The sequence below is a fragment of the Cherax quadricarinatus genome, chromosome 21 (genome assembly GCF_038502225.1).
Source record: "Cherax quadricarinatus isolate ZL_2023a chromosome 21, ASM3850222v1, whole genome shotgun sequence".
NCBI classification, from domain to species: Eukaryota; Metazoa; Arthropoda; class Malacostraca; order Decapoda; family Parastacidae; genus Cherax; species Cherax quadricarinatus.
In genome coordinates this window covers 40,635,489-40,663,123 of record NC_091312.1, presented here as the reverse complement: position 1 = coordinate 40,663,123, position 27,635 = coordinate 40,635,489, and the positions used below count along the sequence as shown (strand labels likewise).

The following is a 27,635-nucleotide window of genomic DNA, read 5'->3' as shown; positions in this document are numbered from 1 at the left end:
TCCTGGCACTAAAATAACATTTCCTCTGTTCATTAGTCACGTCCCCATACCCCTCTTACAGTCTTTTGCTTTCCACTTTGAATTTTTATTCTCACAAAAAATAGAAGATTTACTGTTATGCAGACTACTCCATTGGTGTAGAAACGGTATAAATATTATCAGCGCACTTGTGAAAGAATATTAGACTCACCAGTTGACGTGTATTGGACGCATAGCATGATTTGTTTACTTTTGAACTTTGGTAAAAATCGAACATTTCTGCTACTTTGAGCGCAATTTCAAGGTAGTTTTCTTTGTAAAACCAATCAAAATCATCTCAATTTCTGTAATATGTCTTCCATTCTATAAAATGAGACCAGGAAAACTAGAATGCAACAATAAATACCATACGAAAATACAGTGCAAAGTCGCTGTTTTAATCCAAAAACAAGGACAAAGTTTTTTTTTCTCATTACGCACTGTGTGCTGCAGGATTTTTTTATACCACGCACACTGACCACATAGACCCATTCTTTCATATGTAGGCCTACCAGCTTTCTCTCACTAGATTTGAGGCCGCTAGAATTTACGTGTACTAGTACGTCAAAAACCCTGGTGCATAAGCCGTACTAGTACGGCCGAAACCCTGAAATGGTTAATGATCCAACTCAGACCAAAATGTTGTCATAAGTTTCAGTCTCCTATGTACAAATTATCTGTGTATTAAGAAAAACAGGAAAGCAAGTACAAGTGTATAGATACTGAATACATGTAAAAATTTGTATGATATACCAATCTTTTTGCATGTTTGAGAGACAAGAAAAAATCATCAATCTTCCCTGTGCAAAATGTTTAGTAGGTGTCTGTTCTATGCTCCCAGGAGAATCCCAAGTAGAAGAAAAGGAATGGGAAATATACCCTACAGCTAGTTGTAAGTTAAAAACATTAACCTTTATGAATTTAAAAATGCAATAAAATGCCAGGGAATCTAAAAAAAAATATTTTCAAACTACGTGTACCTTAGTGATGTGGGGCTGGGTTGAGCTCCCGGTGGCAACATTGGTGACTGTTGCCTGTGTTCTGTTCCTGGACTTCTGTAGCGATACTCAGGCTCGCCCAGCCCATTTTCAACAGGAATTGGAGGAGGTGGAGCACGTCTGTCATGAGGAGATGTACCTCTTCTGTCTTGTGGAGAGGGTCCTCTTCTGTCATGTGGTGATGCTCCTCTGTGTCCTGCTGCTCCACCTCCTGGACCAGGAGTTGGACCCCCAGTATGGCTACCACCAGCTAGTTTAAAAACATGATTCTATTTATTTTTAATTCCTAAACAAGTTCCTCCCTACCAAATGAAGTTGGGAAATGGTAGAGATGGTATACAATATTTATAAATAAATATGATGTTCAAGATCTTGCATTTATCGTTACTGAAAGATTAATTAATATTAGTGAATGCCTTGCTTATTGCTAAACAATTTACCATAATACTAGTTAAAAGTTTACAGAAGTGTAAAATATATTCCTGATGCTGCACAAAAAAATAGGGAAATTAAAAAAAAAAAAATATGCATAAAGCACTGTAACCTGTGAAATGGGCTTAAAGACACCATGACTAACCACAATGGAATATGTAAATCATAAAAAAAAAAAAAATATCTGACAGTTAAACATGTTTGAGTATGACTCTTCAGTTAAAATAAATGCCTGATTAAAATAACTGAACACTGCTTTAAATTTCTTGCTCTCTTTTTTTTTTTTTTTAACAAATTTAGAAGCATATATAAAGATATATAACATCTCTCCCAACTGCCAATATCCCAAACCCCTCCTTTAAAGTGCAGGCATTGTACTTCCCATTTCCAGGACTCAAGTCCGGCTATATAAAAATAACTGGTTTCCCTGAATCCCTCCACTAAATATTACCCTGCACACACTCCAACAGCTCATCAGGTCCCCAAAAACCCTTCATCTACATTCACTCCTATCTAACACACTCAAGCACGCTAGCTGAAAGTCCAAGCCCCTCGCCCACAAAACCTCCTTTACCCCCTCCCTCCAACTTTCTGGAGGATGATCCCTACCCCACCTTCCTTCCTCTATAGATTTATATGCTCTCCATGTCATTCTACTTTGATCCATTCTCTCTAAATGACCAAACACACCTAAAGCCAATAATAACCCAACAAAAAGCCGCAGTAAGAATAATCACTAAATCCCATCCATGGAAACACCCCCCCCCCCACTCTTCATAGATCTAAACTTACTTCCTGTTCAGTACATCCACACTTACTACTGTGCAATCTACATCTACAGGACCTTAAATTCCAATATTAACCTTGACCTAAAATGCTTTCTTGATAGTTGTGACAGAACCCACAGGCATAACACCAGACACAAACATCTCTATGGCATTCCCCCTGTCCGACTAAACCTTTACAAAAATTCAATGTATGTCAAAAGCCCTAAAATCTGGAACACCCTACCTGAAAACTCTAGAACTGCAGACACATTCATCACCTTCAAAACTACCATTAGAAAACATCTTATCTCCCTGATACAACTTGTCAACTAATTACACGAATACCTCCTGGTGGTTCACACTTACACTCACTCACCCATTTGACCATAAAAAGAAATATCAATCTCAATCTTAAAATAATGAATCCTAACTAGTCATAAGTTGGCATGTGATACTCCAATACTGAAACTATGTATTGTGCCAAAACAAAAGAATTCACATTGCTAAACTCATAAACTAGTATTTAGTCACTTAGCCATAATACCAACTTACCTCATACTAAGTAATATTTTAAATTTAAGATTTAAACTAATTTTGCCCGAAATGCCTAGCCATGCTAGGTGTTCTAGTGGTACACTCTGTAATTATTATTTTACTACATGTAAACCAAACAATACCCAAATTCTGTAAACTCAGCATTGTAATCCTTTTTTTTTTTTTTTTCAACAAGTCGGCCGTCTCCCACCGAGGCAGGGTGACCCAAAAAACAAAGAAAATCCCCAAAAAGAAAATACTTTGATCATTCAACACTTTCACCACACTCACACATTATCACTGTTTTTGCAGAGGTGCTCAGAATACAACAGTTTAGAAGCATACACATATAAAGATACACAACATATCCCTCCAAACTGCCAATATCCCAAACCCCTCCTTTCAAGTGCAGGCATTGTACTTCCCATTTCCAGGACTCAAGTCCAACTATATGAAAATAACCGGTTTCCCTGAATCCCTTCACTAAATATTACCCTGCTCTCACTCCAACAGATCGTCACGTCCCAAGTACCATTCGTCTCCATTCACTCCTATCTAACACGCTCACGCACGCTTGCTGGAAGTCCAAGCCCCTTGCCCACAAAACCTCCTTTACCCCCTCTCTCCAACCCTTTCGAGGACGACCCCTACCCTGTCTTTCTTCCCCTATAGATTTATATGCTTTCCATGTCATTCTACTTTGATCCATTCTCTCTAAATGGCCAAACCACCTCAACAACCCCTCTTCTGCCCTCTGACTAATACTTTTATTAACTCCACACCTTTTCCTAATTTCCACACTCCGAATTTTCTGCATAATACTTACACCACACATTGCCCTTAAACAGGACATCTCCATTGCCTCCAACCGTCTCCTCGCTGCTGCATTTACCACCCAAGCTTCACACCCATATAAGAGTGTTGGTACTACTATACTTTCATACGTTCCCTTCTTTGCCTCCATAGATAAAGTTTTTTGACTCCACATATACCTCAATGCACCACTCACCTTTTTTCCCTCATCAATTCTATGATTAACTTCATCCTTCATAAATCCATCCGCCGACACGTCAACTCCCAAGTATCTGAAAACATTCACTTCTTCCATACTCCTCCTCCCCAATTTGATATCCAATTTTTCTTTATCTAAATCATTTGATACCCTCATCACCTTACTCGTTTCTATGTTCACTTTCAACTTTCTACCTTTACACACATTCCCAAACTCATCCACTAACCTTTGCAATTTTTCTTTAGAATCTCCCATAAGCACAGTATCATCAGCAAAAAGTAACTGTGTCAATTCCCATTTTGAATTTGATTCCCCAAAATTTAATCCCACCCCTCTCCCGAACACCCTAGCATTTACTTCCTTTACAACCAGATCTATAAATATATTAAACAACCATGGTGACATTACACATCCCTGTCTAAGACCTACTTTTACCGGGAAGTAGTCTCCCTCTCTTCTACACACCATAACCTGAGCCTCACTATCCTCATAAAAACTCTTTACAGCATTTAATAACTTACCACCTATTCCATATACTTGCAACATCTGCCACATTGCTCCTCTATCCACTCTATCATATGCCTTTTCTAAATCCATAAATGCAATAAAAACTTTCCTACCTTTATCTAAATACTGTTCACATATATGCTTCAATGTAAACACTTGATCTACAAATCCCCTACCCACTCTGAAACCTCCTTGCTCATCCGCAATCCTACATTCTGTCTTACCTCTAAGTCTTTCAATTATAACCCTACTGTACACTTTTCCTGGTATACTCAGTAAACTTTCTCCTCTATAATTTTTACAGTCTCTTTTGTCCCCTTTCCCTTTATATAAAGGGACAATACATGCTCTCCGCCAATCCCTAGGTACCTTCCCCTCTTTCATACATTTATTAAACAAAAGTACCAACAACTCCAACACTATATCCCCCCCTGCTTTTAACATTTCTGTCATGATCCCATCAGTTCCAGCTGCTTTACCCCCTTTCATTCTATGTAATGCCTCATGTACCTCCCCTGCACTTACATTCTGCTCTTCTTCACTCCTAAAAGATGGTATACCTCCCTGACCAGTGCATGAAATTACTGCCTCTCTTTCTTCCTTAACATTTAAAAGCTCCTCAAAATATTCTCGCCATCTACCTAATACCTCCATCTCCCCATCTACTAACTCCCCTACTCTGTTTTTAACTTACAAATCCATACTTTCCCTAGGCTTTCTTAACTTGTTTAACTCCAAAAATTTTTCTTATTTTCATTAAAATTTCTTGACAGTGCCTCTCCCACTCTATCATCTGCTCTCCTTTTGCACTCTCACCACTCTCTTTACCTTTCTTTTACTCTCCATATACTCTGCTCTCCTTACAGAGAATAAACTTTGAATTTGAAAAAAAACCCTCTTCGGCCCTCTGGCTAATACTTTTATTAACTCCACACCTTCTCCTAATTTCCACACTCCGAATTTTCTGCACAATATTTACACCACACATTGCCCTTCGACAGGACATCTCCAATGCCTCCAACTGCCTCCTCAATACAGCACTGACAACCCAAGCTTCACACCTACATTAGAGAGTTGGTACCACCGTACTTTCATACATTCCTTTCTTTGCCTCCATAGATAACACTTTTTTGTCTCCACATATACCTAAACACACCACTCACCTTTTTGACTTCATCAATTCTATGGTCATCCTCATCCTTCATAAACCCATCCGCTGACACGTCACTCCCAAATATCTGAAAACATTCACTTCTTCCATACTCCATTTATCCAATGTGATATCCAATTTTCCTTCATTTAAATCATTTGATACCCTCATCACCTTATGTGGTAGGTTGATAGACAGCAACCACCCAGGGAGGTACTACCGTCCTGCCAAGTGAGTGTAAAACGAAAGCCTGTAATTGTTTTACATGATGGTAGGATTGCTGATGTCTTCTGTCTGTCTCATAAATATGCAAGATTACAGGTATGTCTTGCTACTTCTACTTACACTTAGGTCACACTACACATACATGTACACATTTTTTTATACACACTCATCTGAGTTTTCTTTGATTTTATCTTAATAGTTCTTGGTCTTATTACTTTTCCTTTCATATCCATGGGGAAGTGGAATAAGAATCTTTCCTCCGTAAGCCATGCGTGTTGTAAAAGTCAACTAAAATGCCAGGAACAATAGGCTAGTAACCCCTTTTCCTGTAAAGATTACTAAAAAGAATAAGAAGAAAATTGTCAAAGTGGGAAGTCTGAATGTGTGTGGATGTTGTGCAAATGATAAGAAAGAGATGATTGTGGATGTTATGAATGATTAGAAGCTGGATGTCCTGGCTTTAAGTGAAACAAAGCTGAAGGGGGTGGGAGAATTTCAATGGAGAGGAATAAATGGGATTAGGTCAGGGGTTTCAAATAGAGTTAGAGCTAAAGAAGGAGTAGCAATAATGTTGAAGGATAAGCTATGGCAGGAAAAGAGGGACTATAAATGTATTAATTCAAGGATTATGTGGAGTAAAATAAAGATTGAATGTGAAAAGTGGGTTATAATAAGCGTGTATGCACCTGGAGAAGAGAGAAGCATAGAGGAGAGAGAGAGATTTTGGGAAATGTTGAGTGAATGCGTGGGGAGTTTTGAATCAAGTGTGAGAGTAATGGTGGTTGGGGATTTCAATGCTCAAGTGGGTAAAAATGTTGTAGAGGGAGTAGTAGGTAAATTTGGGGTGCCAGGGGTAAATGTAAATGGGGAGCCTTTAATTGAGCTATGTGTAGAAAGAGATTTGGTAATAAGTAATACATATTTTATGAAAAAGAGGATAAATAAATATACAAGGTATGATGTAGCACGTAATGAAAGTAGTTTATTAGATTATGTATCATAGATTATGTATTATGACATGGAAAGCATATAAATCTATAGGGGAAGGAAGGCGGGGTAGGGGTTGTCCTCGAAAGGGTTGGAGAGAGGGGGTAAAGGAGGTTTTGTGGGTAAGGGGCTTGGACTTCCAGCAAGCGTGCGTGAGCGTGTTAGATAGGAGTGAATGGAGACGAATGGTACTTGGGACCTGACGATCTGTTGGAGTGTGAGCAGGGTAATAATTAGTGAAGGGATTCAGGGAAACCGGTTATTTTCATATAGTCGGACTTGAGTCCTGGAAATGGGAAGTACAATGCCTGCACTTTAACCCTTTGAGGGTTTTGGTCGTACTAGTACGTCTTACGCGTAGGGGTTTTTGACGTACTAGTACGCATAAATTCTAGCGGCCTCAAATATCGCAGGAAAAGGCTGATAAGCCTAGATGTGAGAGAATGGGTCTGTGTGGTGGGTGTGTACGCAGTAGGAAAAAAATCTGGGACCCAGTGGTGCATTGTGGGAATGCCATCATAGTACACAATTTCCACCGTGCCCTGCGGTAAGAAGTTCCTCACTCCTCGGCGAATTGGGACACTTTTGTTCCCCAGTGACAGTTCTAATACAGATGGAAGTGACAGTGAAGATGAGTTTCAACGTTCTGGTGAGGTTTTGACCGAAACTAATGACCATAATATGGGTAATAGTGAGGAAAACCCAGACAACCCACAGCCTTCCACCTCTGGTGCTGGGCCGTCGTTCAGTTGTACCAGAATCAAAGAGGAAACTCCTATTTTCCAAAATCCCAGACTCAGATGTGAGCGTTGGTGATGATAATGATAGTGATTATGAACTACAAGCTCTTCAAACTTGTTCCAAGAATGGAGGAGGAGGAGGAGGCAGAGGAGGAGGAGGCAGAGGAGGAGGAGGCAAGAGGAGGAGGAGGCAAGAGGAGGAGGAGGCAAGAGGAGGAGGAGGCAAGAGGAGGAGGAGGCAAGAGGAGGAGGAGGAGGAGGCAGAGGAGGAGGAGGAGGAGGAGGAGGAAGAAGAGGAGGAGGAGGAAGAAGAAGAGGAGGAGGAGGAGGAGGAAGAAGAGGAGGAGGAGGAGGAGGAAGAAGAGGAGGAGGAGGAGGAGGAGGAGGAGGAGGAGGAGGAGGAGGAGGAGGAAGAGGAGGAGGAGGAGGAGGAAGAAGAAGAATACGTAATGATAACAATAATACATAATAATAATAATACATAATAATAATAATACATAATAATAATAATACATAATAATAATAATACATAGTAATAATAATAGGTAATAATAATAATATGTAATAATAAATGTTCACCCATGACAGTAACAAGATAAGGGGAGATAACATCTGATAAGTGCTGACGTTTGATGAGGGTAAATGAGGGTAGAGCTGATGCCAAAAGATGAGATGAACAGCGCCCTCCCTTTGTTTTTGCTGGTATACTAACATTTCTGTCTGTCTATTTGCCTGTCTGTCAAGCTCCCTGTCTATCCATCTAGCTCTCTGTCTCAGAGAGCCACAAGACTGCGTCATCACTTTTACTCACATCTTCAAGCAGAGTATAGCACTTTGTCTGGGTTTCTTGGGTTATCCTAGGTAATTTATACTATGTATACTTGTATTTATGTGTACCTGTGAGACAGAGATAGACAGACAGATAGAAAGAGAGAGACAGATTGAAAGAGATAGAATGAGGGAGAAAGATAAAACACCATTGTGTATGACACCATGTTTCAGAGTTCCACAAGCTGCAGAACTAATAGGAATATGTTCAGTGACTGTATATTGGTATATATATTATAGAACAATAATAATAAACAATGTTTTGTATTGTTTGTTTTTGTAAACAAGTTTTGTAAACAATATATTGATAATTATGTTTGTGTGCTTATTGTGTTGTATACAACAAGTGTATATATGTACATTGCACCTTACTTTGGTCTTATAGGCCACATAAGTTATGTGAAAAAATAAAATAGTGAAAAAAACAACAAACCTTCAAATACAAGTAAATCAAAGTTTACCGGGTGAGCGGCAGTCGCCGCTGTTGCCATACGCGGCTCATTTTCTGCAAACTTCATGCATCCATATCTCCGTAAGTATTGATGGTAAATTTTTTTTTGTTTATCCTATAATGTTTAGAAAAAAAAACTATTTTTTCATAAGAAAAAATAATTTTTTTTTTTTTTAAATTTGGCCGACCCTGAGAACGAGTTTCGGAGAGGGCCTGTCAACCCTCAAAGGGTTAAAGGAGGGGTTTGGGATATTGGCAGTTTGGAGGGATATGTTGTGTATCTTTATATGTGTATGCTTCTAGACTGTTGTATTCTGAGCACCTCTGCAAAAACAGTGATAATGTGCGAGTGTGGTGAAAGTGTTGAATGATGATGAAAGTATTTTCTTTTTGGGGATTTTCTTTCTTTTTTGGGTCACCCTGCCTCGGTGGGAGACGGCCGACTTGTTGAAAAAAAAAAAAAAAAGTATTGGTGGATAAAAGGTTGATGGGTAGGCTCCAGGATGTACATGTTTATAGAGGGGCAACTGATATATCGGATCATTATTTAGTTGTAGCTACAGTTAGAGTAAGAGGTAGATGGGAAAAGAGGAAGGTGGCAACAACAAGTAAGAGGGAGGTGAAAGTGTATAAACTAAGGGAGGAGGAAGTTCGGGTGAGATATAAGCGGCTATTGGCAGAAAGGTGGGCTAGAGCAAAGATGGGCAGTGGGGGGGGGGGGGTTTGAAGAGGGTTGGAATAGTTTAAAAAATGCAATATTAGAATGTGGGCCAGAAGTTTGTGGTTATAGGAGGGTGGGGGCAGGAGGAAAGAGGAGTGATTGGTGGAATGATGAAGTAAAGGGTGTGATAAAAGAGAAAAAGGTAACTTATGAGAGGTTTTTACAAAGCATAAGTGTTGTAAGAAGAGCAGAGTATATGGAGAGTAAAAGAAAGGTAAAGAGAGTGGTGAGAGAGTGCAAAAGGAGAGCAGATGAAAGAGTGGGAGAGGCACTGTCAAGAAATTTTAATGAAAATAAGAAAAAATTTTGGAGAGAGTTAAACAAGTTAAGAAAGCCTAGGGAAAGTATGGATTTGTCAGTTAAAAACAGAGTAGGGGAGTTAGTAGATGGGGAGAGGGAGGTATTAGGTAGATGGCGAGAATATTTTGAGGAACTTTTAAATGTTAAGGAAGAAAGAGAGGCAGTAATTTCATGCACTGGTCAGGGAGGTATACCATCTTTTAGGAGTGAAGAAGAGCAGAATGTAAGTGTGGGGGAGGTACGTGAGGCATTACGTAGAATGAAAGGGGGTAAAGCAGCTGGAACTGATGGGATCATGACAGAAATGTTAAAAGCAAGGAGGGATATAGTGTTGGAGTGGTTGGTACTTTTGTTTAATAAATGTATGAAAGAGGGGAAGGTACCTAGGGATTGGCGGAGAGCATGTATAGTCCCTTTATATAAAGGGAAAGGGGACAAAAGAGACTGTAAAAATTATAGAGGAATAAGTTTACTGAGTATACCAGGAAAAGTGTACGGAAGGGTTATAATTGAAAGACTTAGAGGTAAGACAGAATGTAGGATTGCAGATGAGCAAGGAGGTTTCAGAGTGGGTAGGGGATTTGTAGATCAAGTGTTTACATTGAAGCATATATGTGAACAGTATTTAGATAAAGGAAGGGAAGTTTTTATTGCATTTATGGATTTAGAAAAGGCATATGATAGAGTGGATAGAGGAGCAATGTGGCAGATGTTGCAAGTATATGGAATAGGTGGTAAGTTATTAAATGCTGTAAAGAGTTTTTATGAGGATAGTGAGGCTCAGGTTACAGTGTGTAGAAGAGAGGGAGACTACTTCCCTGTAAAAGTAGGTCTTAGACAGGGATGTGTAATGTCACCATGGTTATTTAATATATTTATAGATCTGGGTGTAAAGGAAGTAAATGCTAGGGTGTTTGGGAGAGGGGTGGGATTAAATTTTGGGGAATCAAATTCAAAATGGGAATTGACACAGTTACTTTTTGCTGATGATACTGTGCTTATGGGAGATTCTGAAGAAAAATTGCAAAGGTTAGTGGATGAGTTTGGGAATGTGTGTAAAGGTAGAAATTTGAAAGTGAACATAGAAAAGAGTAAGGTGATGAGGGTATCAAATGATTTAGATAAAGAAAAATTGGATATCAAATTGGGGAGGAGGAGTATGGAAGAAGTGAATGTTTTCAGATACTTGGGAGTTGACGTGTCGGCAGATGGATTTATGAAGGATGAGGTTAATCATAGAATTGATGAGGGAAAAAAGGTGAGTGGTGCGTTGAGGTATATGTGGAGTTAAAAAACATTATCTATGGAGGCAAAAGAAGGGAATGTATGAAAGTATAGTAGTACCAACACTCTTATATGGGTGTGAAGCTTGGGTGGTAAATGCAGCAGCGAGGAGACGGTTGGAGGCAGTGGAGATGTCCTGTTTAAGGGCAATGTGTGGTGTAAATATTATGCAGAAAATTTGGTGTGTGAAAATTAGGAAAAGGTGTGGAGTTAATAAAAGTATTAGTCAGAGGCTGAAGAGGGGTTGTTGAGGTGGGTTGGTCATTTAGAGAGAATGGATCAAAGTAGAATGACATGGAAAGCATATAAATCTATAGGGGAAGAAAGACAGGGTAGGGGTCGTCCTCGAAAGGGTTGGAGAGAGGGGGTAAAGGAGGTTTTGTGGGCAAGGGGCTTGGACTTCCAGCAAGCGTGCGTGTGCATGTTAGATAGGAGTGGAAACGAATGGTACTTGGGACCTGACGATCTGTTGGAGTGTGAGCAGTGTAATATTTAGTGAAGGGATTCAGGGAAACCGGTTATTTTCATATAGTCGGACTTGAGTCCTGGAAATTCGAAGTACAATGCCTGCACTTTAAAGGAGGGGTTTGAGATATTGGCAGTTTGGTGGGATATGTTGTGTATCTTTATATGTGTATGCTTCTAAACTGTTGTATTCTGAGCACCTCTGCAAAAACAGTGATAATGTGTGAGTGTGGTGAAAGTGTTGAATGATGATCAAAGTATTTTCTTTTTGGGGATTTTCTTTCTTTTTTGGGTCACCCTGCCTCGGTGGGAGACGGCCGACTTGTTGGAAAAAAAAAAAATCACCTTTCTCTTATCTATGTTCACTTTCAACTTTCTACCTTTACACACCCTCTCTTATCCTAGTAATTTATACAGAAGGGGTTACTAGCCCCTTGCTCTTGGCATCTTAATCACCTTTTATGCCAAGCATGGCTTACAAAGGATGAATTCTCATTCACTTCCCCGTAGAGATGAAAGTAAACACTAAAAGAACAAGAACTCGAAACTGATTAGAAGAAAACTCGGACGAGCGTGTTTACGCATACTAGTCCAATTAGCTGGACCTGAATCCTGGAGATGGGAGTACAGTGCCTGCACTCTGAAGGAAGGGTGGGGATGTTGCAGTTTAGAGGGTTACCTGAACTATGATGTCAGTGCCCTTCTAGCAAGACAGTAATTCAACGAGCAACAGTGAAAGTGTCACTTGTCAAGTCAGCCTGCCTAGGTTAAAGATGGCTGAAGTGTCAAGAAAATAATTTTAAACTATTATACCGTGTGTGGAGAAAGTTTCTCCAGGAGGGGGATTTATCAGTCCCCTTCTGCTTTTTTCAGCCCTGAGGGGCCCACCCTTCTCAGAAAGGGCAATGGCATCTTGCTTCTGCAGTAACACTTTAATTGGAAGCATATGACCGTGCGTTATGACCAGTATTGCAACTAATGTGGCTGACTATTGTTACAACCAATGTGAGTTAACGAGAGTAATTAATCTCCGTATTGCAACAGGAAATCTCCTACCTCACTTTATTCACATTGGAGAATAATGAACTCTCAGTGATTGAGACATATCAAGAAATCAAGCATTTGTGTTGCAAACTGTTGCAGTTTGGCAAAGAAGGAAAAAACACTTGTGTCAGCGAATCCTTTACGTGATGGTAAGCCTGGCCAGCGAGGGTCGCTGCGGGGTAGATTTCTTTTAAACTTCGTCGAGACAACTCGTGCATCACACTGTAATAACAAAGACTACAGTGATCATGCATTTTTGTGCGTAAAAGAATCTCAACAGACACAGCACAACAATTACAGATAAGTGTGATCAGCTTCCTGTAATTATATCACAGTGAAAAGAACAAATCTTGTGGAACATTACACAAATAGCCCGCACATAAAAGAGAGAAGCTTACGACGACGTTTCGGTCCGACTTGGTTAGTGTGACTTTGTAAATGGTCCAAGTCGGACCGAAACGTCGTTGTAAGCTTCTCTCTTTTATGTGCGGGTTATTTGTGTATCGTTCCAGTCACGGTATTGTGCCTTTTTTTTTGTTTTTTGTTACTTGTGGAACATAGTGTACAAGTGTGCGTATTCCTAGACTGTGGAAGACGTGGACATCCAAGGACACTTCAGCTTCTATCAAGTCACCAATACCTGTCGAAGATGGTGCATCCAACACCATAGCTCACGCTACAAAAGCAAGGTAGGTTTTGAACCAACTTGTTATGCATGGGACTGCGCAGTTCTTGTGTCACAAGGGGTTCAAAATCATCCTATAGTTGGCAGTAAGGTGTGGGCTTTTGAGCCCAAACCAATACGTATAACTTCAGCAATCAGTTTCTGAGATATGCTGAATAATATCCTCTAGAGGTAATTATACTTATACCACCAATCTTTATTAACAGCCCAAGTGTGGTTACATTGATGACTCCAAGAACTTTCTGGAAGCGGCTGCAGAACAATGGAATCGTCATGAAGCTAAATCCCAATACAGTTCACTTATTATATGACTTTGCTTGTTTGTACGAAAAACCCCTATACTGTGCCAAATACCGTGCATTTCTTTGAAAATAGTTTTGACATCAGTTTTGCAGAAAAATTATCTATACCCTTAAAAAATAAATTTTTCATAAAATATTTCAGGCTATTCCAGTCTCATAACACCTTAAAATCAGGCATTTGTCATTTTACACTAAGACCATGGAAAATCAATTACGTAATTTCAATGCAGTGGACTGAATTCAAACTAATCAGACATCCCATTTTCACTATTAGACTCTTATATTAAGAAGCTACTGTATCAGCACAAGAGAAAAAAATTTACATTCATCTTTTTAACAATTTAACAAATACACATTTGTCTGCCACAAAAACATAATTAAAATTTAGCACAAGATAAATTCCTAACCTGCAGGATGATGTCCCTGAGAATGAGGTCTCTGTGGAGGAAGAGCTGGAGCTGACCCTCGACTTGAGGGTCTTGGGTTGACAGAATGGGAGGGTAACGAAGTTGTATGAGCTGGCACAGATGAGGAAGATGACGACGATAACGAAGAAGATATGGAAGGTGGAGGAGGATTAGGACCACCTGGGGATGATGAGGCATTGGCTGGAGTTGGAGAACTGAGTGGTACTGAGAGGCGAGCATTGACTGCTAAGAGGTGATCCCTCCGAGATATGAGAGAGCTCACAGTTTCTTCCAAACGAACATTTTCCTGCCGCAACTGATGTAAGCAGGACAGCAAAGATGCAACTGTTAAAAAAAAAAAAAAAAAAAATTATGAAAATTAGAAAAGCTAAACAAAATTCAAGAAATTACTAGTGAAGCTTATGTACATCCTAATATTAGAAAATGTAGTGCATTTTCTAATATAAAAAATTTCACCATACCTATCACAATCTTCACAGTTGTTAATCGAATAAATGTTAATTTGCAGGTAACTACTCAGTCTATACAAAATAAAGAAAAAAGTATTAGAGCCTTTCAAGAATAATGAAATAAATATCAGAAGATAAAGAAATTAAAGTCTAAAATAATCTCAAACTTGTAGTAGAAGTCCAGAACAAGGATGAAAAACTTAGTATTGTAAACTGAAAAGATAATAATGGATTACATAATATATTAAAGGAACCATTAATGAAGAACCATGAAAATGTTAAAATCATCACACAAGTAACATGCACATGGGGGACTGAAACTTATGATGATGTTTTGGTCCAACTTAGGCCACTAACTGGTAAAACAGATAATTGCGAAGGGAAGGGAGCTAGAATACACACAAGAGGCAGGGGACGAGAGTGGTAGAACAAGAAGGAAGAGGAAGAAGAGAGGAGGAGGAGCTGCAGTAGCTGTACTAGTAGTAGTAGTGACAGAGGTGGCAATAACAAGGTAGTAGTGGTAGTGAAAGAGTGGGGCAGAGAATGGAGTGTTAGAAAAGAAGAAGAAGAAGAAGAAGAAGAAGAAGAAGAAGAAGAAGAAGAAGAAGAAGAAAAGAAGAAGAAAAGAAGAAGAAGAAGAAGAAGAAGAAGAAGAAGAAGAAGAAGAAGAAGAAGAAGACGAAGAAGACGAAGAAGACGAAGAAGACGAAGAAGACGAAGAAGACGAAGACGAAGAAGACGAAGAAGAAGACGAAGAAGACGACGAAGACGAAGTAGTAGTAGTAGAATAAGTGGTAAAAGTAGTAGTTAGTAATAGTAGTAGTAGTTAGTAATAGTAGTAGCAGTTAGTAATAGTAGTAGTAGTTAGTAATAGTAGTAGCAGTTAGCAATAGTAGTTGTAGTAGTTAGTAATTGTAGTAGTAGTTAGTAATAGTAGTAGTTAGCAATAGTAGTTGTAGTAGTTAGCAATAGTAGTTGTAGTAGTTAGTAATTGTAGTAGTTAGTAATAGTAGTAGTAGTAGTTAGTAGTAGTAGTTATAGTAGTAGTTAGTAATAGTAATAGTAGTAGTTAGTAATAGTAGTAGTTAGTAGTATAGTAGTAGTTAGTAGTATAGTAATAGTAGTAGTAGTTAGTAGTAGTAGTTAGTAGTAGTAATTAGTAGTAGGTAGTAGTAGTTAGTAGCAGTAGTAGTAGGTAGTAGTTAGTAGTAGTTAGTAGTAGTTAGTAGTAGTAGTTAGTAGTAGTTAGTAGCAGTAGTTAGTAGCAGTAGTTAGTAGCAGTAGTTAGTAGCAGTAGTTAGTAGCAGTAGTTAGTAGCAGTAGTTAGTAGCAGTAGTTAGTAGCAGTAGTTAGTAGCAGTAGTTAGTAGCAGTAGTTAGTAGTAGTAGTAGCAGCAGCAGCAGTTAGCAGCAGCAGCAGTTAGTAGTAGCAGCAGTTAGTAGTAGCAGCAGTTAGTAGTAGTAGCAGTTAGTAGTAGTAGCAGTTAGTAGTAGCAGCAGTTAGAAGTAGTAATTAGTAGTCGTAGTAGTTAAAGTAGAGGAGCACTGCATGACGGCTTATAGGGTTAGAATAAAATCCCTGTGGGACAAAACCCCTATAGGACAGAGCTCACTTACACAGAAGACAGGAAGGCAAAGAAAATAAGAAAGGTGAAGAGGTAAGGAGAGGAGGGAGATAAAGATCAAGTTGTGATTGTTCTTAAGTTTGGAGAATTTGACAATATAAGTTTCAGTTTCTTACATGCAAGTTATTTGTGTATTTTAATTAAATATAAAACAAAGCAAATGACTGGGTGGCCTATGAAGCTGGAACAATAAACAAATGGTCACCAAATTTCTCACAATTGTGTCAGGTTTCTTATACATGAGCATTATCAAAATAAAAATAATAATAGAGTAATTATACCTTGGTGAGAGATGGCCAGTGTTAAAAAAAAAATTATTTATTTTCCCATTAGACATATAGTAGGGCACTGCTTTTCGGTGTTCCGCTAATACGGCGATCTCAAATTATGACTAAAACATTCTATATGGCAAGCGGTCTTTCAAATACAGTACGTGCCACCCGGTTTGTTTACATTCTCCATGAGGACACCTCTCTATTACGTAATAATAATCAATCTTGGGCGCATTAATCCTTTCAGGGTCGAGAGGCCCTCTCCTAAACTCGTTCTCAGGGTCAAAAATTTTTTCTTATGAAAAGATAGAGAATCTTTTCCTGATCATAATGACACCAAAAGTATGAAATTTGATGGAAAACTTACGGAATTATGCTCTCGCTTAGTTACAGTCACAACGATGTTTATGCATCGGCGATTTCGCCCACTTTGAGCACTATTTTCAGCCAATTCCAGTGTACTAATCGACAAAAATCATAATTATTTTGCCAGAACTCCATTTTTTTCTATTGAATGAGTACAAGAAACCACCGATTTACCGGTTTCAACTATCCAATAAAGTGGTCAGAAATTAGCAATTTTGCCAATTTCACACAAAATTCAAAAGATGCCACTTTTCAAATAGAGTTCAGAATAAACAAGATAGACATTCCAGGCACTAAAATAATATTTCCTCGGTTAATTAGTCATGTCCCCAGGCCCCTCTTACATTTCTTTTGCTTTCCACTTTGAATTTTTATTCTCACAAAAAATAGAAGATTTACTGTTATGCAGACTACTGCATTAGTGTGTAAATGGTGCAAAAATGGTATAAATATTATCAGCACACTAGTGAAAGAATATTACTCACCAGTTGACATGTATTGGATGCGTGGCATGATTTGTTTACTTTAGAACTTCGGCAAAAATCAAACATTTCTGTTACTTCGAGCTCAATTTTAAGGTACTTTTCATTGTGAAACCAATCAAAATCATCTCAATTTCTGCAATATGTCTTCCATTCTATACAATGAGACCAGGAAAACTAGAATACAACCATAAATATCATACGAAAATACAGCGCAAAGTCGCTGTTTTAAACCAAAAAACAGAAACTATTTTTTTTCCTCACTATGCACTGTGTGCTGCAGGATTTTTTTTTATACTGTGCACACTGACCAAATAGACCCATTCTTTCATATGTAGGCCTAACAGCTTTCTCTTGCTAGATTCGAAGGCGCTAGAATTTAGGTGTACTAGTACGTCAATAACCCTAAGCCATACTAGTATGTCGGAAACCCTGAAAGGGTTAATTGTCTAATTTTACGTCAATACAGACATTTTCATTAATCCAGCTATGATATTTTCATCAAAATTATATAAAAAAGATACTACATAGCATATAAACATGCTGTTTATATGCTATGGAGGTGTGGTTGCAGGGTGGAGGGAAAACATTACGTAATGCTAATAATAATCACTCTTGGATAATTAAACGTCTTATTTCATGTCAATACTATAGACATTTTCATTAATCCATCTATGACATTTTCTTCAAAATTATATAAGAAACACATTACATAGTATATAAACGTGCTGTTTATATGCGATGGAGGTGTGGTTGCCGGGTAGAGGGAAAACATTACATAATACTAATAATAATCACTCTGCACATTAAATGTCTTATTTTACATTAATATGGACATTTTCATTAATCCATCTATGATATTTTCTTCAAAATTATATAAGAAAAGTTACATAGCATATAAACATTTTATGTTTATATGCTATGTTTATTTACTATGGAGGTGTGGTAGCCGGGCGGAGGGAAAACATTACATCACTCCCCTTAATACATAACACTGTTGTTTACAATTCTCGGCATGAATTATTCATTACTTCTCTCTTTGAATATCAAAATGGTATACAATACCGACAGGTTGGTAGGTAAGACACATAGGCAACATTTAGGCAACTTTATTCCGAAACGTTTCGCCTACACAGTAGGCTTCTTCAGTCGAGTACAGAAAGCAGGCTGGAGCAGTAGAGATGTGAAGACGATTACATCGTCTTCACATCTCTTCTGCTACTGATGTGAAGACATTACATCGTCTTCATATCTCTACTGCTCCTGCCTGCTTTCTGTACTCGACTGAAGAAGCCTACTGTGTAGGCGAAACGTTTCGGAATAAAGTTGCCTATGTGTCTTACCTACCAACCTGTCGGTATTGTATACCATTTTGATATTCACTCTGTCAGACACTGCAACACAATGGCATCTTGGTACAGAGGAGAAAACACCTTGGACAACTTTTTCAAGTGAGTATTGTTTGATCTGAGAGGGACATGACCTCTCGGTGGCTACATTCTCACTACTACTACTCTGCACCTTTCCTTCCGACAGTATTTAAGTCTCAACACTGTCACTTGATCTTCAGGTAGTTCCAGACTTTGGAACAGAACTTCTCCAGGCTAAGGGACTGACAACCTCAAATCTACGACTTCAAGGGTGATGGACTGATTACATCGTCTTCACATCTCAACTGCTCCTGCCTGCTTTCTGTACTTGACTGAAGAAGCCTACTGTGTAGGCTAAACGTTTCGGAATAAAGTTGCCTAAATGTTGCTTCTTACCTACCAACTTCTCTCTTTGTTTATGATGGCATCTAAAGGTAGTTGTTAGAAACGATTAAACGCAGTGAGCATGTTAGTTTTTTTTTTTTCAACAAGTTAGCCATCTCCCACCGGGGCAGGGTGACCCAAAAAGAAAGAAAATCCCCAAAAAGAAAATACTTTTATCATCATTCAACACTTTCACCTCACTCACACATAATCACTGTTTTTGCAGAGGTGCTCAGAACACAACAGTTTAGAAGCATGTACCTATAAAGATACACAACATATCCCTCCAAACTGCTAATATCCCAAAACCCCTCCTTTAGAGTGCAGGCATTGTACTTCCCATTTCCAGGACTCAAGTCCGGCTATATAAAAATACATAGGGTTGTAAAAGAAAGAATGATTGTTGGGGAGAGGTATGACATTAAGAAATAAAGAATCGATACAAAGAGGGAGTTGTCACAGTTGCTTTTTGCCAATGCCACATCCTCTTCGGAGATTCTGAAGAGAAATTTTAAAGGTTGGTAAAGAAATTTGAGAGGGTATAGAAAAGAAGGAAATTAAAAGTGAACACAGGAAAGAGCAAGGAAATGAGGGTAACAAAAAATTTAGGTAAAAGTGGATATCAGACTGGAAGGAGGGAGTATGGAGGAAATGGATGTATTTAGAAATTTGGGAGTGGACTTGTCAGCAGACAGATTTACGAATGAGGTAAACCACAGAATTAACAAAGAGAAAAAGTAGGTGATGCACTGAGGCATTTGTGGAGACAAAGAATATTATCCATGGAGGCAAAAAGGAAAATGTCTCAAAGAATAGTACCAAAATGCATACATGGGAGTGAAGCATGGGTTGTGAATGTTGCAGCAAGGAGGAGGCTGGATGCAGAGAAGTCACTGTATAAATCTGTAGAGGAAGGAAGAAGGGGTAGGGTTCATCCTAGGAAACACTGTAGGGCAAGTAAATGAAGTTTTGCATGCAAGGGGCTCGAACATCCAACAGGCAAGTGTGAGCATGTTAGATAGGAATGAGTGGAGGCAAGTGGTTTTTATTGACAATGTACTGTTGGAGAGTGAGCAAGGTAACACTTATGAATGGATTCAGGAAAACTGGTTAGCCGGATTTGAGTCCTAGAGCTGGGAAGTACAGTGCCTGTACTCTGGAGGAGGGGTGGGAATATTGCAGTTTGAAGAGGCATCTAAGTTGTAATATCCACGTGTCCTTGGCAGGACAATGATCGAGTGGATGATGGTTAAGTGTTTCTTTTTTTTTCGGGTTTTCGGGTCACCCTACCTCGGTGGGAGATAGCCGGTCTGTTAAAAAATTATATTGAAGAAATATCATATGTCCCTCTAAACAGCAAATATCCCAAACCCCTCCTTTAGAGTGCAGGCACTGTACTTCCCGCCTCCAGGAATCAAGTCTGGCTAACTGGTTTTCCCGAATTCGTTCACAAAATATTACCTTGCTCACATTCCCATAGCTCCTCAAGTCCCAAAAACCATTTGTCTCCACTTACTCCTATCTAACACACATGCCTACTGCATGTCCAAGCCCCTTGCACACAAAACCTCCTTTACCCCCTCCTCCATCCTTTCCTAGGACTATCATATCCACATGCCTCAGTAGTGTGAATTATGGTGAAAATTTTTCCTTTTTGGGTCACCCAGCCTCAGTGGAAGACAGCCAGCATGATAAAAAAAAAAAAAAAAAAAAGAAATAACGAGAAAATGGCATGCTTCACTGGTCACTTTTGAAATAATAGTCTTTAAATACGTATATGGACGGGAAATGCTAATAAAAACTGTTCACAGTGTATGTTAGACCCAAATCAGAACATGCAGAGATGATCTGGTGAATGCACCTAAAAGAAAACATATGGACAAGTTAGAAAAAATCCACTGAGCTACGAAATATCTACTAGAGATAAACAAAAAAATTAAGAACATAAGAACATAAGAACGAAGGAACACTGCAGAAGGCCTACTGGCCCATGCGAGGCAGGTCCAAGTCCCTACCGGCTTAAGCCAATGCACCCAACCTAGTCAGGTCAGGTCACATTGACTTAAGGGAGGAACACGGCAACCGACCTGTTAGCACAAGCTATCAGGTCTAACTCACACCCACCCACATCTACTCATGTATTTATCCAACCTATTTTTAAAGCTACACAACGTTCTGGCCTCTATAACGGTACTTGGGAGTTTGTTCCACTCATCCACAACTCTATTACCAAACCAGTACTTTCCTATATCCCTCCTGAATCTGAATTTTTCCAACTTAAAACCATTGCTGCGAGTCCTGTCTAGGCTAGATATTTTCAGCACACTATTTACATCCCCTTTATTTATTCCTGTCTTCCACTTATAAACCTCAATCATATCCCCCCTAATTCTACGTCTTTCTAGAGAGTGCAGTTTCAGGGCCCTTAGTCTATCCTCATAGGGAAGGTTTCTGATACATGGGATCATCTTTGTCATCCTCCTTTGTACATTTTCCAGAGAATTTATATCCATTCTGTAATACGGTGACCAAAACTGTGCAGCATAATCTAAATGAGGCCTAACCAAGGATGTATAGAGTTGAAGAACAACCTGAGGACTCCTATTATTTATGCTTCTTGATATGAAGCCAAGGATTCTATTAGCTTTATTGCGAACACTTATGCACTGTTGTCTTGGTTTCAGATTACTGCTAACCAGAACTCCTAAATCTTTTTCGCAATCCGTAATATTAAGATCTACATTATTTAGTTTATATGTGGCATGGTTATTGTCCTGTCCAACATTTAGAACTTTGCATTTGTCTATATTAAACTGCATCTGCCACTTCTCCGACCACTGCATCAGTCTATTCAAATCTTCCTGGAGTGCTCGAATGTCCTCGTCAGAATGAATTCGACGGCCTATTTTGGTGTCATCGGCAAACTTGCCGATGTCGCTCTTTATGCCCTCATCTATGTCGTTTATGTAGATTGTGAACAGCAGGGGGCCCAACACTGACCCCTGTGGAACACCGCTCGTGACGCTTCCCCACTCTGATTTCTCCCCATTTATGCAAACTCTCTGCTGCCTATTTGTCAACCATGCCTCTATCCAGGAAAAAATTTCTCCTCCTATTCCATGTGCTTTAATTTTCCTCAATAGTCTCTGATGTGGGACCCTGTCAAAAGCCTTACTGAAGTCCATATACACAATATCATATTCATTACCATGATCTACCTCCTCAAATACCTTAGTGAAAAAAGTTAAAAAAAAAAATTACATTACCTATGACCTCAATGGCTAATAGAACAAAAAGCAGAAACATGATAAACACACAGAACATAAAGAAAAATAAAAGACAATTAGGGAAGAGACAACAGACAATTTTGGGGATGATTTGACATGATGTTGAATTGTGATAATGTAATACTTATGAAGGGATTCAGGTTAACAGGTAAGCCATACTTGGAGTCTTGGAGGTAGGAAATGCAGTATCTGCACTGTGAAGGGGTAGAAGAGATGTTGCAGTTCAGAGAGTCATCCAAAATGTTACGTCTGTGCCCTTCTGACAAGATGTTTACTGAATGAAAGTGAATTTTATTTTGGGTCATCCTACCTTCATGAGAGGCAGCCAGTTGGTATATATAAAAAAAAATAGTAGTCACTAAAGAAGAAGGGTTTAAAGATTACCACAGTGATGTAGAACAATGGAACAGATTACAAGAGGGTATAAGTGCTATAAACAATGGAAATATTAACAAATTATAAGATAAATTAAAAACTTAAGATGGGACACAACCATGATCATTGGTTTGCTTCCCTAGCTACAAATAGGCAATTATATGTAAGAATTTAAGCCTTTTTTAAAATCTAAACAATGCACATTTACAAAATGCACAAACTGTAAATCCACTTTATTAGTGATTCATCATTTCCATTATAATACCTGTTCACTCTGATTCCAACAGCATATCATGAACATGCATTCCATTATGACTAAACAAAAATAAAACAAAACTAGTCAATTTTGTATTATAATCATATACACATTTCTCTGAACTTACTATCAAAATGTTGAGCCTGCTCCATAAGGAACTGACTCCCTTGTTCCCACTGGCGTTCCAAAAGCTGTTCCAGGCTCTGTGGGAAAGGTGGTGGCTGACTGCTCCCATTACTATTACTTCCACTTGTATTCTATGGAAAAATGGATGATCATGAATGTCTTCTATAAAACACATTATTAACAATTAAATTCCCAAATTTACTACACCACAAGATTACTCTTCATTCAGCATGTATGAGAAGCTGATGTCAGATGAAAATTGTACTCTCAGTTACCCTTCCCCAAATAACACTTCAACTAGTCCCACCTTGTATACTTGCTAGTGCACCTTCACAAGACCAAGTACATTCTTCTTCTTTTAACAAACCAGCCGTATCTCACCGAGGCAGGGTGGCCCAATAAGAATAACGAAAGTTTCTCTTTTTAAAATTAGTAGCACTATATACAGGAGAAGGGGTTACTAGCCCCTTGCACCTGGCATTTTAGTCGCCTCTTACGACATTTATGGCATACGAAGGAAGAATTCCGTTCCACTTCCCCATGGAGATAAGCGGAAATACACAAGAACAAGAACTAGTAAGAAAATAGAAGAAAACCCAGAGGGGTGTGTATATACAGTGGACCCCCGCATAGCGACTTTAATCCGTGCAAGAGGGCTCATTGTTATGCGAAATGATCGGTATGCGAATGAATTTTCCCCATAAGAAATAATGGAAATCAAATTAATCCGAGCAAGACACCCAAAAGTATGAAAAAAAAAATTTTACCACATGAAATATACATTTTCCTACACACAAAGAGAAGGATACATGCACAATAGTAGAGTAGTACATGCACAATATATATTGTGCATGTACTACTCTACTAAATGAAGAATAAATGACACTTACCATTATTGAAGATGCAGCAATGACTGATGAGACACTGTGTCCTGGGAGTGCCTTTTCCTCCTGAGTACTGTAGGTCCTGTTTGGCATTTTCTTCCAGAACAGGCCTTATCACACTGTGCATGCCACTACGATTCTTAAATCTCTCAAACCAACCTTTGCTGGCTTTAAATTCACCAATATGAGCACTAGTTCCAGGCATTTTTCCCTGTTCACCTGGGTGTTAGTCGACTGGTGTGGGTTGCATCCTGGGAGACAAGATTAAGGACCCCAATGGAAATAAGTTAGACAGTCTTCGATGACACTGACTTTTTTGGGTTATCCTGGGTGGCAAATCCTCTGGGGTTAATTGTTTCTTGGTATTCTCAATAAGCCACACCAACAACGGTGCTACAGCAGCAGCAGCAGCAGCTGACAGTGCTACAGCAGCAGCAGCAGCTGACAGTGCTACAGCAGCAGCAGACGATGCTACAGCAGCAGCAGACGATGCTACAGCAGCAGCAGACGATTCTACAGCAGCAGCAGCTGACAGTGCTACAGCAGCAGCAGACGATGCTACAGAAGCAGCAGACGATGCTACAGCAGCAGCAGACAATGCTACAGCAGCAGCAGGCGATGCTACAGCAGCAGCAGCAGCTGTACCACCAATAGTAGCGATGGTTGATTGGGGTTTATTATACAACCTGGCCAGCTCGGAGACACGCACTCCACTTTCATACTTATCAATGATCTTTTTCTTCATCTCTATAGTAATTCTCACCCTTATTGCTGTAGGGTTGGCACTAGAAGCTTTCTTGGAGCCCATGGTCACTTATTTTGCAGATAAAATAACCAAAAACACTGTAATAATACGAAATGTTCCGATTGTATGCTTGGATGTTACCGCGGAGGCTGGCTGGTAAACAATGCCACCGGCGGCACATGTGAGGCTGGCTAAGGGCGCACATTGGACGCGTCTCGGACGAAGAGCGGTGAGCGGGTTTTTGAGCGGTATGCGAGGCAAAATTTTTGCGATAAAAGCGAGCGGTATGCGGATTGAACGTTATGTGATGCGCACGGTATGCGGGGGTCCACTGTATATGCTTGTACAAGTCCGGTAGCCGGATTTGAGTCCAGGAAGTGGGACGTACAATGTCTTCACTTTAAAGGAGGGGTTTGGAATATTGGCAGTTTGGAGAGACATCTAACCTGTTGTATCTGGGCGCCTCTGCAAAGACAGTGATTATGTATGAGTGATGGTGAAAGTGTTGAATGATGAGTTTTTTCTTTCTTTCTGGGTTTTTCTTTCTGTTTAGGTCACCCTATCTCAGTGGGAAATGGCCGACGTGTTAAAAAAAAAAAATGCGTTCAGTAGTGTGACCTAAGTAGAAGAAGCAAGTCATACCAGAAACCTTTCATGTTTATTAGACACAAAAAAGGCACCAGCAATCCTACCATCATGTAAAACAATTATAGATTTTCATTAGCACCTTCTTGGGCAGCTGTTGTCTACCAACCTACTACCTAGGACCAGGTACATGCATGAATGAAAATTATAGCGGTACATACTCAAAAATGGACAAAATTATCTTTTATGCATAACTATTTACTAGAGCATTTTTCACAGATTTAAAAACAGGTCATTCACGACAATGTACACTGGGACCTCTGCCTACAAGTGCCCCACTATGTGAGTTTTTCAGGATATGAGCAGTCACTCGGTCGATTTTTTGCTCCTGGATACGAGCCAAAATTCAGGTTGTGAGCTTCCCCCTCAAGGGAGGTTCCTTGACGCTGGTGGGGGGCTCTTGATCTAGGGAATTGTATCTGTGCTCCAGTTTCCCCCCCCCCCCCCATAGTTAAGCGATTAAGTGATAGAAAAAGGACGAAACGAAATGAACTCCTCCAATGTTGTTGTTGGGGTTTATAGAGCCACTGACAGCATGCACTGCTCTGCTTATCTTTTCCACCATCAACCTCTGCCAGCATCTCTTCTCCAAGGTAAATGCTGTATGTACACCAGTTTATTTTTTTTTTACATTCTCTATTATGTTTATGTTTTTATACAATATATTTTATTTCATTGTTTTCCCTATGAAACTAGTGATCTAGTGCAGTTAGCCTCACAAACACTCCATTTTCTCTAGTAATAACACCTCAGAAGGGGAAGCATGGGAAAATGCTTTAAGAGCGGGAGCAGGAATGGCCGCCACCACTTGTCACACAATGACATATTTTATTCATTCTAAAGTATATATCAGGTTTCTATGTTATTTATATTGTTTATTATGTCATACTAGATGAACTGCGATAGATAAATATGCCATACAGTTGATATTATTGTTATATTGAAGTATTTTGTCCTGCCTCCTGAGAGCAGGAATTCCGCTGGAACGGATTAATGGCATTTCAGTTAATTTAAACGAGGAAAATTGGCTCAGCATACGAGCAGATCGGGTTATGAGCTAGGTCATGAAATGGATTAAACTCATAGTCAGAGGTTCCACTCTATTGTTTTTAAAGTTACCGACTGATTATGCTTGAAATTCCCTAGACTTATCACCCCCTAAATGGTGTCACCCGGTGACACCATTTAGGGGGTGACACCGAAGAGCCTTTAAAGAAGGTGACACTAAGAACATAAGAAAGGAGGAACACTGCAGCAGGCCTGTTGGCCCATACTAGGCAGTGCTGCAGCAACATAAGAGAAAAATCCTTTGTTTCTATATAGCCTATTATATGATTACAGAGTACAAATAGGCCTATATAGGGAAAAATCAGTGACGCTACATGATAAACTACGATAAATCGATAATTTTATTTATGATGCTCTGGAAAAACCCTTAATCGCCCTGGCATCACTATGATCAGTCATCAGTGACGTAACATACTGTGTCTGCTGCACCGCCCACCAGTGAGTTTGGTCCAGGTGGTGTATATGTGGCTGGGTTAAACAGACAAAGGGTCAGGTAATTATCATATTTTGAGCTTTACTTTTGCTTATTGGTGATATCAGTCATGTTCATGAACCAAGATATATGAGCGGGTGAGAACTGATATTCATGAAATGTTGAAATAACCGTGGTACGTAAGAACATAAGAATGAAGGAACACTGCAGAAGGCCTACTGAACCATACAAGGCAGGTTCTTATCAAAACTACCCCTACCCAAAGCTTTTCCACCACATGTATAAAAACAACTACAACTACTACTACCTCTACTTGTACTACACCTCACTCAAAGCCTATATATACCCTCTGTGTCCATGTATTGTTTGTATCAGCTTGACAAAGTTCCTGGAAAGTGAAACATTGCCCCTCTCTACTTTGTATTGGACTGACGAAGCCATTGTGTGGCGAAACGTTTCTTTAATAATGATTCCCGTAAATGTCTCAATCTTCAATTTGTCAGTTTTCAAACCTTTTATCACAGTAGTGAATGTACATGCCACTCTACATAGGCTTGTGCTACACAGAAAAACCAAAACCTGTATCTGAGAGGTGGATATTAACATCAAGGTAAGGTAGCAAGGAATTAGATTCCCACTGAAGATTGAGACACTTATACAACATAAGAACATAAAAAAGGAGGAACACTGCAGCAGGCCTGTTGGCCCACTTTGTATTGTACTGATGAAGCTACACAGTGGCTAGAGTCATCAGGACAAAGAGCAAAGATGTCATCTACATACACAACTTTCCTTGTATGAGTGAATATCAAAATGGTATACAATACCGACAGGTTGGTAGGTAAGACACATAGGCAACAGTTAGGCAACTTTATTCCGAAACGTTTTGCCTACACAGTAGGCTTCTTCAGTTCTTCAATCGAGTACAGAAAGGAGACAAGAGCAGTAGAGATGTGAAGACGATGTAATCAGTCCATCACCCTTGAAGTCG

General features: G+C 39.3%; 1 protein-coding gene across 13 annotated transcripts in view; it reads right to left on the bottom strand.

Annotated features, from left to right (window-relative positions):
* The window catches only part of LOC128689171 (protein AF-10), a 236,773-nt gene that overhangs the window by 73,450 nt on the left and 135,688 nt on the right, over positions 1 to 27,635 (bottom strand). For all 13 annotated transcript variants that reach the window (XR_011392290.1, XR_011392291.1, XR_011392293.1 and 10 more), the window contains 3 exons: positions 22,871 to 23,000; positions 13,858 to 14,202; positions 999 to 1,266 (listed from right to left, as the gene is read on the bottom strand). Coding sequence is in view for 7 of the 13 variants with exons in the window: in XM_070087402.1 (XP_069943503.1) it covers positions 999 to 1,266; positions 13,858 to 14,202; positions 22,871 to 23,000 (743 nt within the window). In the remaining 6 variants the exon portion in view is untranslated. The remainder of the gene's footprint in view (positions 1 to 998; positions 1,267 to 13,857; positions 14,203 to 22,870; positions 23,001 to 27,635) is intronic.